The 12,952-nt window shown below is 40.4% G+C and overlaps 2 protein-coding genes and 1 pseudogene across 10 annotated transcripts in view; 1 reads left to right on the top strand and 2 right to left on the bottom strand.

The window, feature by feature from the left end:
- The window catches only part of bbx (BBX high mobility group box domain containing), a 36,241-nt gene extending 24,216 nt beyond the window's left edge, over positions 1 to 12,025 (bottom strand). For 3 of the 9 annotated variants that reach the window (XM_085173841.1, XM_085173840.1, XM_085173842.1), the window contains exons 1-6: positions 10,524 to 11,860; positions 9,145 to 9,220; positions 2,083 to 2,254; positions 1,691 to 1,942; positions 1,111 to 1,312; positions 959 to 1,026 (exon numbers count right to left, since the gene is read on the bottom strand). In XM_085173841.1, the coding sequence (XP_085029967.1) occupies positions 959 to 1,026; positions 1,111 to 1,312; positions 1,691 to 1,942; positions 2,083 to 2,254; positions 9,145 to 9,206 (756 nt within the window). In that variant the 5' untranslated portion in view covers positions 9,207 to 9,220; positions 10,524 to 11,860. Of the gene's footprint in view, positions 1 to 958; positions 1,027 to 1,110; positions 1,313 to 1,690; positions 1,943 to 2,082; positions 2,255 to 9,144; positions 9,221 to 10,523; positions 11,862 to 11,899 lie in introns of those variants that run through there. The other 6 variants (XM_085173835.1, XM_085173844.1, XM_085173836.1 and 3 more) reach the window with 5 other exon arrangements.
- Positions 1 to 12,952, bottom strand: part of alcama (activated leukocyte cell adhesion molecule a) — a 334,175-nt gene that overhangs the window by 18,793 nt on the left and 302,430 nt on the right. The window lies entirely within an intron of this gene.
- Positions 3,217 to 4,616, top strand: LOC146509280 (uncharacterized; annotated as a pseudogene).

The following is a 12,952-nucleotide window of genomic DNA, read 5'->3' as shown; positions in this document are numbered from 1 at the left end:
ACCAGCTCATGATCCAAACCACAACATACCAAATCATTTGTCAAATATGGTGGTGGGAATAGTTATGGTACGTGCATGTATGGCTGTAAAACATGGGTGCCGGGGACTCCAGGCCATAAGGGCTGGTGTCCTGCAGGTTTTAGACGTGTCCTTGATCCAACACAGTTGATTTAAATGGCTAAATTACCTCCTCAACATGTCTTGAAGTTCTCCAGAGGCCTGGTAATGAACTAATCGTTTGATTCAGGCATGTTGATCCAGGGTGACATCTAAAACCTACAGGACTTGAGGCCTGGAGCTCCCCACCCCTGCTGTAAAATCACGTCACTAGTACTTCTTGATCATGTGATTGTTGAAACAAGAAGCAGGATGAATTCCTAAGGGCAACTCTCTGCTGTCTTCCAAAAACGGAACGGACAGTGCTTTACAAGGCAAATGAATAATGACCCAAAGCATACTACAAAAGTAACGCAAGGGTTTCTTAAGGAAAAAAATGGAATATTTTTCAATCTCCAAGTCAGTCAAGTAATTAGATTAGAGCATGTTTTCCCACGTGCTGAAGGCAGAAAGAACCACAAGCAAGCAGGAAATGTAGGCGACTGTAGTAAAGGCCTGGAAGGGCATCTCAAGGGTTGAAGTACAGCATTTGGTGATATCCATGGATTCTGGGCTTCGTTGACTACAAAGGATTAAAAACAATTCTTATATTTAAAATTATGCTAGTTTGCCCAAGTAATTTCAAGTCTCTGAAAATGGGGGACTAATTATAAACTGGCTGTTTTCTGAAGCGTTAAGGCAAAACACTCGCACAATTTCTTGAATTGAAAAGTCTACACTTACATTGATTGTTTGATTTAAAATCCACTGTGGTGGTGGACAGAGGCAAAACTGCAAAAAGTATGTCGCTGTCCAACAAGTTATGGACCTAACAGTATCTGTGGCTTATCGAGTGACCTACCTCTCTGTTTGTGAGGGCATGTTCCCCAGCTAGCAGCAACATGCTCAGGCCCCCCATCTTTGTAGGATCTAGTGAGGAATAGCATTCATTTACAAAACAGGCCTATATTTTATTATGTTACACTATAATAAATAATGTTTAATAATACACACCTGCCATGGCAAAGTTCAACTGTGGCATACTTTCCGTTTTGGGCACTTTTTTGGCAGTGGAGTCCTTGGATGAGTTGCAAGAAAAGGACCAAACTTTTTTGCGGGGATTGCTGACTGGCTGACAGGAAGTGCTCTTAACTGGTTTGCTGGTGGTGGGACACCACTTGTAGCCTGGGTTTGCCTTCATAAAGGCATCCTTGTACTGGAAGAACATACAGAATGAATTTGGTTATAAGCAAACCCTATAAGCAATTTAATTTTTATTTAATTGATCATTTCATTTTTATACTTTAACAAAGTATTTGTATTTCACATTATAAACTGACAAGTAAAAAGGATGGGTAAAAAAAACACCTTTATTTTTTACAAGCACTTCTTTAAGTACTACTGGCCTAGGATAGAGTACCACAGGAATGAGTCTTAAAATTCAGAAATTAGTTTTTATTATTGTACTTTTAAATCAGAGGAAATTGCATTAAAGTTTTAGAATTCATTCAGAAGTGGCACCACTTTGTATAGTTGACCCTGCTGAAAAAAACATGGAAATATCATGAACTTCAGAGTCATAAAGTAGCCTCACCTCCTTGGCCATGTCAGTGTATTTCTGTTTCTCTTTGGGTTCCAGGACAGCCCACCAGTCAGCCAGGATTTTGGTGGCCCCGCGATTGTCCAAGCGAGGGTGTTCTTGCCGAACCAGGGAGCGGTGGCGTTTGCAAAAGAGCAGAAAGGCATTCATTGGCCGGCGTGCCCGCTGTTCGTTTGTGTCCTCTTCCACTTCCTCTGTTGTGACTTCACACTGTGAATGCTGTGTCTGGTTGCACAGCCCTGCCTGCTAATAAAAATTTAATAAATTCCTTTGATTCAATGTTACACCATAGTTTCTGTCTGATTTATTTGTCATAGTCTGAAATATTAGTTATTCAGTTGGGCAGAAGGTATTACAGGAACAACCTGTAGTGGAAACCCACTAACCTTCACCAGCTCCTCTTCATCTTCTTCCTCCTCCTCCTCAGAGAAATCAAGAGCCTTTTTGGAGAGAAGCGGGTGCCACTGTAGGCATTTGCGCTTGGGGCGTTTGCCAGTGACCTCCCCTGCAACAGGTGGCTCCTTGCTCCTTCCTCCACCCTTCATCGTACTACTGCACCTAAAGCAAAAGAAAAGAAAAAACACATCACTATAAGTTTGTACAAAACACAGTGAAAGCATCAAGCATGGAATCTGTGATAATTGCTGACAAAATAGATTTTACTCGAGTGTTATAGTAATAAGATACTGTGAACAAATAGGACAAAGGTTTACTTAAAGTTGGTGTGCCCGGGCATGCAGTGCCAAGAAATAGTATTTGCCCCCTTTCTTATTTCTTTGTTTTTTGGCTATGCTTCACACTGCTGCATCCAATGCTTTGCGCTGTGCTTGGGGATGTTAAGCTGCTAAGCCATAGAAAATCATTTCATGAAGATCTCTATGCACTGTTCTTGAGCTGAAGGTCATATGAAGTTTGGAGGTCTGTAGTGAATGACTATGCAGAATGTTGTCAACTGGGGCGATCGTGGCTCAAGAGTTGGGAGTTCGCCTTGTAATTGGAAGGTTGCCGGTTCGAGCCCCGGCTCGGACAGTCAGTCCTTGTGTCCTTGGGCAAGACACTTCACCCGTTGCCTACTGGTGGTGGTCAGAGGGCCCGGTGGCGCCAGTGTCCAGCAGCCTCGCCTCTGTCAGTGCGCCCCAGGGTGGCTGTGGCTACAATGTAGCTTGCCATCACCAGTGTGTGAAAGGGTGGATGACTGGTTGTGTAAAGCACTTTGGGGTCTTTAGGGACTAGTAAAAGCGCTATACAAATACAGGCCATTTACCTATGTGTATGTGCCTCAGCCAGTGTTGGGTACTGTAATTAAATTACTTTTCCACTGAAAAAGCAGAACAACTGATTATTGTTCATTTTTTAATTACAGTTACTTACAATGTACTTGTGTTAAATTGTAAAATAATTGAACTCGCTGAATATCATTATTTAATTTCATTATTTTATCTTCTAAAGGTAAAAGTAAACTCTGCCGCTATAACATTGATGTAGTGCAGGTGCACGTCATTTCACGCCAGTTTACTGCGTAATTGTATCCTGAAGTGGAAGATGTCGGACTTGGCTGAAGCGAGTGGCTGTTTTATGAAATGGAAATATTCCTGTCACTTCACTTTTCTGAAACAAGCAGACAAGAACATTAAAGTAATATGTAAGCTATGTCCTGGGGAGAAAAAACTATCGGCCGCTGTCAATAGCACGAGTAATCTACTGAAGCACCTGACACGGCAGCACAGACAACCCTTCTGAGTGATCCTTGTTCATCCTCCACTGATCATCATCCATTGATTTTACTTCAGCAGCACAGAAAGTGTCTGAAGGTGAGCTTAAAAAATGATTGCAGGCTACATCGTGGAAGAGATGCTACCGCTGCGTACTGTAGAGTCTCCGTCTTTTAGGTGCATATTAAACAAAATACCTGTGTGTGGCAAAAAAGCAGCACCACCCGTTCAAAAAACATTTTCTACTTACTTAGATAAGTGTTATGCTGACGTGGAAATGGAGCTTAAAGGGACATTTGAGAGTTTGGAATATATTTCCACGACTGCTGACATTTGGACCAGTCATAACAAAGGTTTTCTCGGAATGACGGCATATTGGATTGATCCTTTTACTTTTGTACGAGGACATGCAGCGCTAGCATGTAAAAGAGTTAGAGGTAGACACACATATGATGATGAGCAAGTACATTCGGCTTATGGACTGAACTCTAAAGTGACAGCTACCATGACAGACAACGGGTCCAATTTTATCAAAGCTTTTAGAATGCTCCAAAAATCAGACTGATGAGGAATCCGAAGAAGATGAAGAGGTGACATTTACTGATGTTGAGCAGTCCTTCTCCACAGAATCTGAAGGACAGTTTTCTCTCCCTCCACACTTAAGGTGTGCATCACACACACTGAACTTAATTTTTCATGATGTTGAGAAATGGCTTCAAGCAAATGAGGCAAAATTCATCTACAGAAGTACAACTTCAAAGTGTTCTGCAATGTGGACAAAACCAAACCATTCTTCTGTTGCTTCAGAGTTAGTAGATATTTTTTTCAAGAAAAAACTCATAGTGCCTGTTTCAACACAATGGAATTCATTTCACGACGCCCTGTCCAGGATCACTGACATTCCCCTTGCTGACTTAAATACTGTCTGTACTCAGTTTGGAATCAAATGCTTCACTGATCGGGAGTATCTGTTCCTAAAGGAGTATTGTATTGTGTTGAAGCCACTCACTGTTGCGCTAGACACATTGCAAGGAGAAGAGAACTGCTATTTTGGAATCCTTCTTCCAACTCTGGAGGTCGGTGGTTCGATCCCAGGCTGCTCCAGTCTGCATGCCAAATATCCTTGGGCAAGATACTAACCCCATGTTGCTCTCCGATGCATCCATCGGAGTGTGAATGTGTATCAATGTAAGATACTTAGCACTTAAGCTTAGAAGTGCTTGTGTGATTGGGTGAATGAATTAGCTGTATAAAGCGCTTTGAGTGCTCGGACAGAGTGGAAAAGTGCTATATAAGAACCAGTCCATTTACCATTTACCATAAACTGGAGCTACTCGCCCAGTTTAAGGTGTCCCTGTCCCAAGCCAAATTACCACTAGTCCCCGCTGTTGCCTTCATCCTACACATCTCTTAACTCCTCTTTTAGCCCTTGGCTTTTTTAAGCTTCTTGTGTTCCTTAGCTAACTGGCACAGATGTTCCTGTATACTATGCCACCTAATTGGTTATGGCATTCCATGTATGCCCTCTCTGCTAGCATCTTGAACCCTACTGGTATCTGAGGTCTGGTGTACCAACATCTATGTATCTTGTGCTTAGAAGCTGTTCCTGTGCTGCCACTATTACTGCCTCTGTGTTGTCTTTCAGTCTATTTAGTGGTTGTGGCTAGCAGCCTCTTCATAACGTCCATTTGCCTGTGGGACTACAAGGTACTTGTAGCTGACTTGAATTTCTATAATCTTCCCTTTCTGCTCCCCCCTCAGTTCTGACTACTTTTCCTCTCTTTGTTACCATCCAACTAAACTTCTCCATTTTGAATGGTATTCCAATGTCAGTGTCATTGCTGTAGATCTTAATGATATGAAACACTGAAACAATGTCTCAGTCACTCTTGGTATACAGCTTTGATATTCCAGTGTCGTTGCTGTAGATCCTGGTGGTTTGGATCAGTGTATCGATGTTTCATTCACTCTTGGCTTGATGTCATCCATGTAAAGAAGGTGCCTGATAATTGCTCCATTCCATAGTTGGTACCCGTAACCAGTCTTGTCAATGACCTAATTAAGGGGGGTTCAGGCCTAACCTTTGCTGCTCCTGTTTTTTCCATCAGTCCTCTCCAGTACTTGAGGCTGATCCAACTATCCCATAATGTTGTCTTCTTCTGTAAATTTATTTTTATGAATGATAATAGTAAGCGCTAAGCTTCCTGACAAACACATTACCTTTCTTGCAAGTAATAAAAGTAATAATAAAACTATATGTTTGTATCAGTGAGATGAGTCACACATGACTGAGCTCATCTAGTCTTGTTTCTTTCATCTAAGAAATACTGTAAATCAAACCTTTACTGTTATCCAAGTATTTAGACGCCAAGAGCAGGAATGACGGCTGAACACTGAGAGTCCAATGATAAAGGGGACTGATAGTGAGTTTAGCACTGTCATATGTCCAGCATGTTACATATATTTAGTAAAGATTTCCGTATTATGAATCTGGGTCTTCATAGGGTCATAATAGAGACCCCACAGCACATTTCTTTTTCTTGTTGTTCAATTAAAATTAAGGGTTCGCTGTATGGCTGATGTTCTGGACAGCTGTGATATTTATTTAATGTTCACATATTTAGGTTCCTGGAGTGGACTGTTTATACTGGGGTCTACTGCCTAAAGAAGAATCAAACAGTCGTAGCATGGGTAGTGGCAGGATAGACGTTTTTTCATTTAGTGTGAATGGTCTGTTGAACCAGATAAAAAGTAGTAAAATTTTAAGAAAAATTAGGAAAGAAAAAGCACATATAGTTTATCTACAAGTGACCCACCTAAACTATAAGGAACAAGAGAAATAAAAAAAAGAATGGATTTTACAAATGTATTTTCATTTGTAAACCTTCTAGTTTTGGTGCAGTACCACGTGATATAATATAGGCTCTATAATAAAATTTTATTATAGAGACCCTAATAAATAATTTTAAAACTTTTCCCATATTTAATATGACCTATAACCTGTACATTTCAACTGGAAAAAACAAACACATCTTTTAGGGAAAAAATATAAAATGAAAAACATACAATGAGCTGGTTGCAAAAGTGTGCGTATCCTTAAAACAACACTTTGTTGAAGCACCTTTTGATTTAACCACAGCAATCAGTCTTCTTGTGTACACACATGCCATCAACTAAAGACAGCCTGATTCCCCACAAATAAAGTTCAGCTGTTCTAGTAAGATTTTTCTGACATTTACTCAGTTGTTTGATACAGGAAAAGGCCATGGTTCACGGGGAATTCACAAAGCATCAAAGAGATCTTGAAGGTATCAGTAAGTGAACGATACAGAAAAATAGAGCTGTTCGATATAACGATATATATTGGATGCCAATATAAAAAACGTCTATCGTTTCATTTTACACGATCGTTTGTTTCGTGGTGTTCGCAAAATAAACTGTTTATGGCAATATTTTTTCATTGTTTTGATGGTCACTGTAGTGGCTATATTAATTTCTTAAAGTTCTCTCTTTCTCTTATATTTAATATAACCACACTATGGACGGACAAGGGCCTGTTTTTATGCGTTTTGGTTAGCAACAACGACGGTAACACCATTGCGTGTCCGTTTATTTATGTTCCACATAAACTTTTCACAATAAAGCTTAAGATCCTGTTGAGACTTTTCAAAATAAACTGAATCACATGAAAGAGCAGATTATTTACGGATGAGAAGCAAAAAAAGAGCCACCAGGTGCTAAAAAAATAACCTTAGACTCAAAACGTTAGAACAGGCTTTTCCCCGCAGCACGCCGTGTAATAAATACTCACAAAGAAAACGGCGGCCATTACAACTTATGTCTAAAAATGTACAGTTTCATGCATCTGTTAAAACACTCGACTCCAGCTACATGACGCACAGCTGGAAACACTTCCCGCAAGTCGAGCTGCCCGAGATTCACCGAATTTACAGAAAATGTTACATTTTTGTGATTTATATCGTTATAGGGACAATATCGGGATTCTTATATCGGGATATGAGATTTTGGTCATATCGCACAGCCCTACAGAAAATGTTCATGGTGCCAGTTTAGCTCAGTGGGTGAGCAGACATCCAGGTGGCACCTGGCCAGAAAGTAGTGGCCTGAGACCAACCTGCACCCCTTTGTTGCATGTCTTCCCTGCGTTCCTGTCTTTCTACACCGTCTCTATCCAAAAAAGGCTAAAATGCCAAAAGAAAATCCACAACATTGCATATATCATGGAACACAGTGAAGACAGTCAAAGTTAAAAGTGGAAAAAATATGGAAAAACAGTAATATTGCAAAGAACTGGACGTCCCCAAAACTGATGAAACAACAAGACGAAAACTCATCATAGAGGCTGCTAAAAGAACTACAACAACACTGAAGGAGTTGCAGCTACAGTACTGGGAAGTGCTAGTTGTGCACTACATGTGACAGAAATTTCCTGTATTCTCCATATGTCTGGACTATGGGGTAGGTTTGCAAGATGGTAGCCTTTTTCTAAAAAAACAAACAAACAAACAAACCATCTAAGCTGGGCTACAATTTGCAAAGAAATACTCAAAGTCTCCCAAAAGCATATAGTAAAATGTGTAATAGTATGATAAGACCATGGTTGAACTGGTTGTACGCTTGGCTCTGACAATGCTATCCATAACCAAAAGACCACCATACACATGGTGGCAGGGTCATGATTTGGGGTTGCTTTTCTTCAGTTGGAAATGCAGCTTTAGTCAATTATGTACAGTTACAAACACCAGTCGCTTTTGGATCCAAAGTTTTTGATGTCTGCCATGAAGATGACAATGAAGAAGACTTTCAACTTTAAAGACAACAAAACTCAAGGATCCCACAAATGCAAAAACAACAAAAGAATGATTTCACCAGAAAAAAGTAAAGTTTTGAAATGGTCCACCAGTACCCAGAGTCTGTGGGGCAACCTAAAGACATAAGAGATGACCTCACAATCCCAAAGATTTGGAGCATATTGCAAGGAAGAGTGGGCAAATATTGCGAACTCGAGATTTGCCATGCTGATAGACTCTTACCAATAAGACTGAATGATGTGAATACAACGTATCAGTTTAAGGGTGTGCAAAGTTATGTAACCATTTTTTAAACAATTAAAAAAAAAACATTTAAACAGATTTGTTTTTCAATTCAACTGAGCAGGTTATAGGTACATTTAAACAGGAATGTGTAAACTTTTTATATGTACTGTACCTCCTTGGGACCAATTTCTCTTAAAAAATTAAAAATGACAGTCAACATTTTTTTCATGTAACAATTTCAATGTCACCTTCTTATTCTAGTGCACTGCTGGTATTTGTAAATAAATATAATGACATCATAATCTCTGGTACAAATTCTAATTCTGAAGTTCTATTTCATTCAAGGGGAGGTGCACTCTTAGTTGTATACTATTATGAAGAGCTATCATCGTTTTAATAAAATGGCACCCCTGTGTTCAGCTGTAGTTCTCTTACTACATTTTAATGTTTTACACACAAACCAGGCAAATTACTGAACATTATAAATGTATCCTCTCTGTTTATTTTCACTTGCTGATGTTTAATTTTTCCACATGTTTGCACTTCTGGATGTGTATCAAACATAGGGCAAATTAAATTACCATTCAATGAATGAACGATATAATGACTGTGAACCACAGTTAGACTAGATGCCAGCAGTTGCTTTTATGAATGTTGTGTGGGAAACAGGAATACTTACTGAAGAAAATTATAGAAATGCTGTATGAGTGATGAAGATGAATCTGTCACAGCCTTTGTCATGCAATGACGATGACCTATAAAACACAAGACACCGCTCTCAGTGATCTTTTACACTTCCATCTCTGCAATGATTCCGCAACACCATGAGCTTGATTGAGTGAAAAGATGTATGCAAAACAACTTTAACAGCGCATTAGTGAGTAAACATTGCATAGCACGAGACCCCACCGGCGTCAAAATATCGAGGGCCATTGTCTCATTTCAATGAATTCGCCCTTGTAGCCAGAACAAGACATGTAGGCCAAAACCCTTTGACCATCGGGTTCATTTCATCTAACTGCCCCGAATTAAGGAGGCACAGTTGCAGTGACTATTTTGCTACGCAGTGGTCTCAGGTAAATCTGCAGATGCCTGATCGGACTATCTGTGTTGAGGGTACCGATGTACTGTGTCGAGCCTCGTGAACAGTAACGCCACAAAATATGCGAGCTGCGTGAATAAACGACCCGTTCGTCCATTTAACACGCTTCTACCACTAAGCACACATTTGTTTTAAAATCTGCGTGCAAAATGTCGACGTAAGCCTTGACAAGACAGACAAGCAAAATGCGAGTCCATCTTGCTTTGGTTTAGAGGAGGAAAAAACCCAAGTACGGTACAGTAGTGGGGATATTTCACTCCTGTCAAACTCCCCGACAATGTCGCCGAAAATGCCTCCCACCCCAAGAAGGAAAACAATCTCTCTTGTTAATTAAAGTGGGAATTTTTTGACCGGGCACATGCATCTGTGGTCAGTGTTTTGCACAGCAGTAGTTCTATTTCCTCACACTGTTACTAGGAATAAAAGTAGCTAGTTAGCTTGCTAGCTGTGCTAACTGGACGAGGTACGCTTTTAATGTGCAATAGTTTCCAATACTGTAAAGAAGGTATCGAGCAGCTGTTACCAAAGACACCGACACAAACTGGATTTCACGTATTTGTGCTGTTTCAACTGTTCCTTTACATACAACGCAGGTCTGTGGCCATGTATTTGATGCGGATAGGAGGAGGAGGAGGCGGCGGGGGCATACCACCTCACCGTGAAACAGTTGCCATTTATTTTACACGGCGATTTGAAACAGAACTGAGGAAATATCTGGCAGCACCCTAACCGTGACAACACTGTATGCTTTCTAACAATGGTAAGCAATGAGATGTGGACGAGGGAAAAACATGAAAAGGACAAGCCAGCAGGCGGACATCATGTCCAAACAGCGATTAGAACAATTTTCGGTGTGAGTGACTGAGAGGCTGACAAAACAGCGACTTCTTTTTCACGTAAAAAACATAGAACCACACGTTCTCTGTCATGACCACTCCCTTAACGTCTGAACATACCTCCGGTATCCTGCTCAAGTACCGAAGGGGGCTCTCATCACTGGCGCCGTCCACCTTTTTAACTTATTGACACATCATAACAGTTCTGCACTGGCTGTACGAAAGCAAGCGAGGTCAAGTCGATTCAAAGAACACCAACAGAAACAGGAAGTGGTGTTATTTACCATTAAAATAAAACTTCACATATTTCAGCAAAAATATATCAATCTTCACTCCAGGTACTTGAAAAAGTCTCCAAAACATGCCCTGGACAGGATGGACAGGACAGCAGATCAAGGACCAGGGTTGTAAAAATTTTCTGGAAGAATCTGCCCAAAGTCTGGGATAATGTTGTAATAGTTCATATAAAATAATTACTTTGAATTAATTATGGAAAGGCTGTATGAGTGACGAAGATGAATCTGCTACAGACATGACGTATGAATATAAAATACACTGTTCTCAGTCATTTTTTTTACACTGCAACAATTCTGCAACAACATTAGCTTGATTGGGGAAAATGTATGTAAATGACATTTAACAGCGCATTAGGGAGTAACAAGCCCCACAAGTGAGCACAAGGCCCCACTAATTAGCTTTTAATTTATACACACACACACACACACAGAGAGAGAGAGAGAGAGAGAGAGAGAGAGTATATATTGCCAAATACTTTCTTGTCATAGGAATTATTAACTTCTTCAGTTTTACTTGTGACCCATTAATAAACAAAAACTTTCCATTTTGCCCTAGGACTTAACAACATCCATCTTTCTCTAAAATATTTAAACACTATCCTCCCCTTGTCTTGCGAACAGCAATTTTATGTTATAAAAATATAAAACACTACCGTCAATTGAAAGCTTTTATTTCATAACACAAACCGGATGTCAACCTTGTTATTCTCTAGAACTTTATTGTGGTACAGAAACGCAGGACTTAACCAGATGATGAATGCTACTGTCGGCGAAGGCGACACATTAAACTGCTTCAACCCACCATAATAACACCGTTATGGGTTCAATCTGGGGAAAACACACACTTTTTCAGTCACTCAATGTAACAGAAATCACTTTCGTTTTCCTCGAGGTGGGAGAAAATTCATATCTCATCTATTCCCTCCCCTCCCCCGGTTTCCGAAGTGCTCATTCACAGACTGGCCTGTACTCGCCAACACCATCTTTCACTTAACTTTATATCTTTGAGCTCAGCCTGGGTGTCAAAGGTCACCGAAAAGCTGCGGTTGCACGTAAAAACACCGATAACTACGTACTTACCGCTGTTCCAATCAATATCGTCCGAGTACCTACTTGTTATAAGCTTCCTGGGCGTTTGCGCGTGATAACTGATTCAAAAATGTTCTATTGATATATACCAGCGGGGTTAAAGATACGTACCTGTCAAAAGCACCACTTGACACGGCTAGTCAGCTGCATGATTCTTCTTTAACAGCTTTAGCCGAGAAACTATCAACAGTTTTACAGAATTCTGTACGGACCGAAAAGAGCCACCCCGTCATGCAATTCCGTACGTGAATGGACACCGTTTTTGATTGACGGGTTGTCTTCGCCAATTAGAATCGTTGTTATATTGTAGCGTTTAGAGACTGTGCAAAGTCCTCAAGATTAATATGGATAAAATTACTCATAAACAACGCAAAATATCGTTAATATCGTCACACTGAGTTTCTGTAGTATTCATAAGAGGAAGCGCACTGCTCTGTGGTGTTTTATTCTTCATTTTGTGGAACTGTAGAGAAAACATGTAGATACGTTGTGTGTGTGTGGCAAAGATAATAAAGGATGACTGATGTTACAGTAAGGGGACAAATTAGAGAGAGAAAACCCCTCAACCTTTAACCTTCCAAACACACACGCACACGCACACACAAGCACACACGCACATACACAAACACACACAGAGTCAGGGGTTATTATTGTAATAAACAAAGTTGTGACATGTCAGAAAACCAAAAATGAGACACTGTCACACAAGTTAAGAACAGAAACCCTATTTTACAACCATAGCTGGACTGGCCATCGAGCATACCGGGCATCTGCCTGGTGGGCTGATGGTGATTTCTCGTTTTTAATGGGCCGACTTTTTTTGTTTGTTTGTTTTTTTGTAACGGTATAAACAATGAAAGGTGGTGGATTGGCCAAATGGTCATGATCGACTCTGGGCTGGACCAATTACAACCGAGCAGGTCGAACTTTAAAGTTCCGTATTTAGGTGTAAAGGAACGTCATTTGTCCCGAACTTCAGCAAAAAATTTAAAAAAGACACAAAGCTGGAGTTATTCTGTGTCTTTACGCTGCATAGCTGCCTCTTCTTCTCTCATTCTCTCCCCCTCCAGCTCCTGTTGCTACTTCAATCATAAAACTGATCAATGATCAGCTGATCGGCTTTGCTGTCCTAAGTCCCGTCTCGTTTGTTTATCCCCCACTTTG

This window comes from Neolamprologus multifasciatus, chromosome 10 (genome assembly GCF_963576455.1).
Source record: "Neolamprologus multifasciatus chromosome 10, fNeoMul1.2, whole genome shotgun sequence".
Classification (NCBI taxonomy): domain Eukaryota; kingdom Metazoa; phylum Chordata; class Actinopteri; order Cichliformes; family Cichlidae; genus Neolamprologus; species Neolamprologus multifasciatus.
Note: the sequence above shows the minus strand (reverse complement) of the source record. Positions and strands in the feature narration are given on the sequence as shown.